Source organism: Dipodomys ordii, unplaced genomic scaffold, assembly GCF_000151885.1.
Source record: "Dipodomys ordii isolate 6190 unplaced genomic scaffold, Dord_2.0 Scaffold69, whole genome shotgun sequence".
Lineage (NCBI taxonomy): Eukaryota > Metazoa > Chordata > Mammalia > Rodentia > Heteromyidae > Dipodomys > Dipodomys ordii.
In genome coordinates, this window is record NW_012267285.1 from 3,106,431 (window position 1) to 3,107,085 (window position 655).

The 655-nt window shown below is 63.5% G+C and overlaps 1 protein-coding gene across 1 annotated transcript in view; it reads right to left on the reverse strand.

Annotated features, from left to right (window-relative positions):
• The window catches only part of Cacna2d4 (calcium channel, voltage-dependent, alpha 2/delta subunit 4), a 67,207-nt gene that overhangs the window by 3,841 nt on the left and 62,711 nt on the right, over positions 1-655 (reverse strand). The window contains exons 32-33 of the mRNA XM_013023618.1: positions 579-631; positions 3-20 (exon numbers count right to left, since the gene is read on the reverse strand). Of these exons, the coding sequence (XP_012879072.1) occupies positions 3-20; positions 579-631 (71 nt within the window). The remainder of the gene's footprint in view (positions 1-2; positions 21-578; positions 632-655) is intronic.

The following is a 655-nucleotide window of genomic DNA, read 5'->3' on the forward strand; positions in this document are numbered from 1 at the left end:
GTGATGGAAGACGGCTTTGGCTGCCCAGGGACCCGCCGGGCCCAGGGCGAGTGAGGCGCCGGATGGGACCGGGCCACACGGGGGCCGCGGTGTCAGGGAGGCGGCGAGGGTGATGTGGGGTGGTGATGTCACAGGATGACGATGGCGACGTCACAGGGCGAGGTGATGTGGGGTGGTGATGTCACAGGGTGATGATGATGTCACAGGGTGATGATGATGTCACAGGGTGATGATGTCACAGGGCGAGGGTGATGTGGGTGGTGATGTCACAGGGTGATGATGATGTCACATGGCAGTGATGACATCACAGGGCAAGGTGACGTGGGGTGGTGATGTCACATGATGAGGTCACAGGTGGCGATAACATCACAGGACAATGAGGTTGAGGGGCGGTGATGTCACAGGATGATGGTGTCCCGTGACGTGACCGCGGTGACGTCATGGGACGGGATGGGGTCCGTGAGGTCCCCAGGTGACAGGTGGGGGGCGGGCATGGAGGGCGATGGGGTGGGTGGTGTGAGATGGTGAGCGATGACCCCCCCGCGCTGACCACACCCTGACCAGAGTTCCCGACTCACCCTCCGCCCCTCTGTCCAGCCAGGAGCCCCAGGAGCTCCACTCCAGCAGGGACCTGCGGACGGACGGATGGACGGAC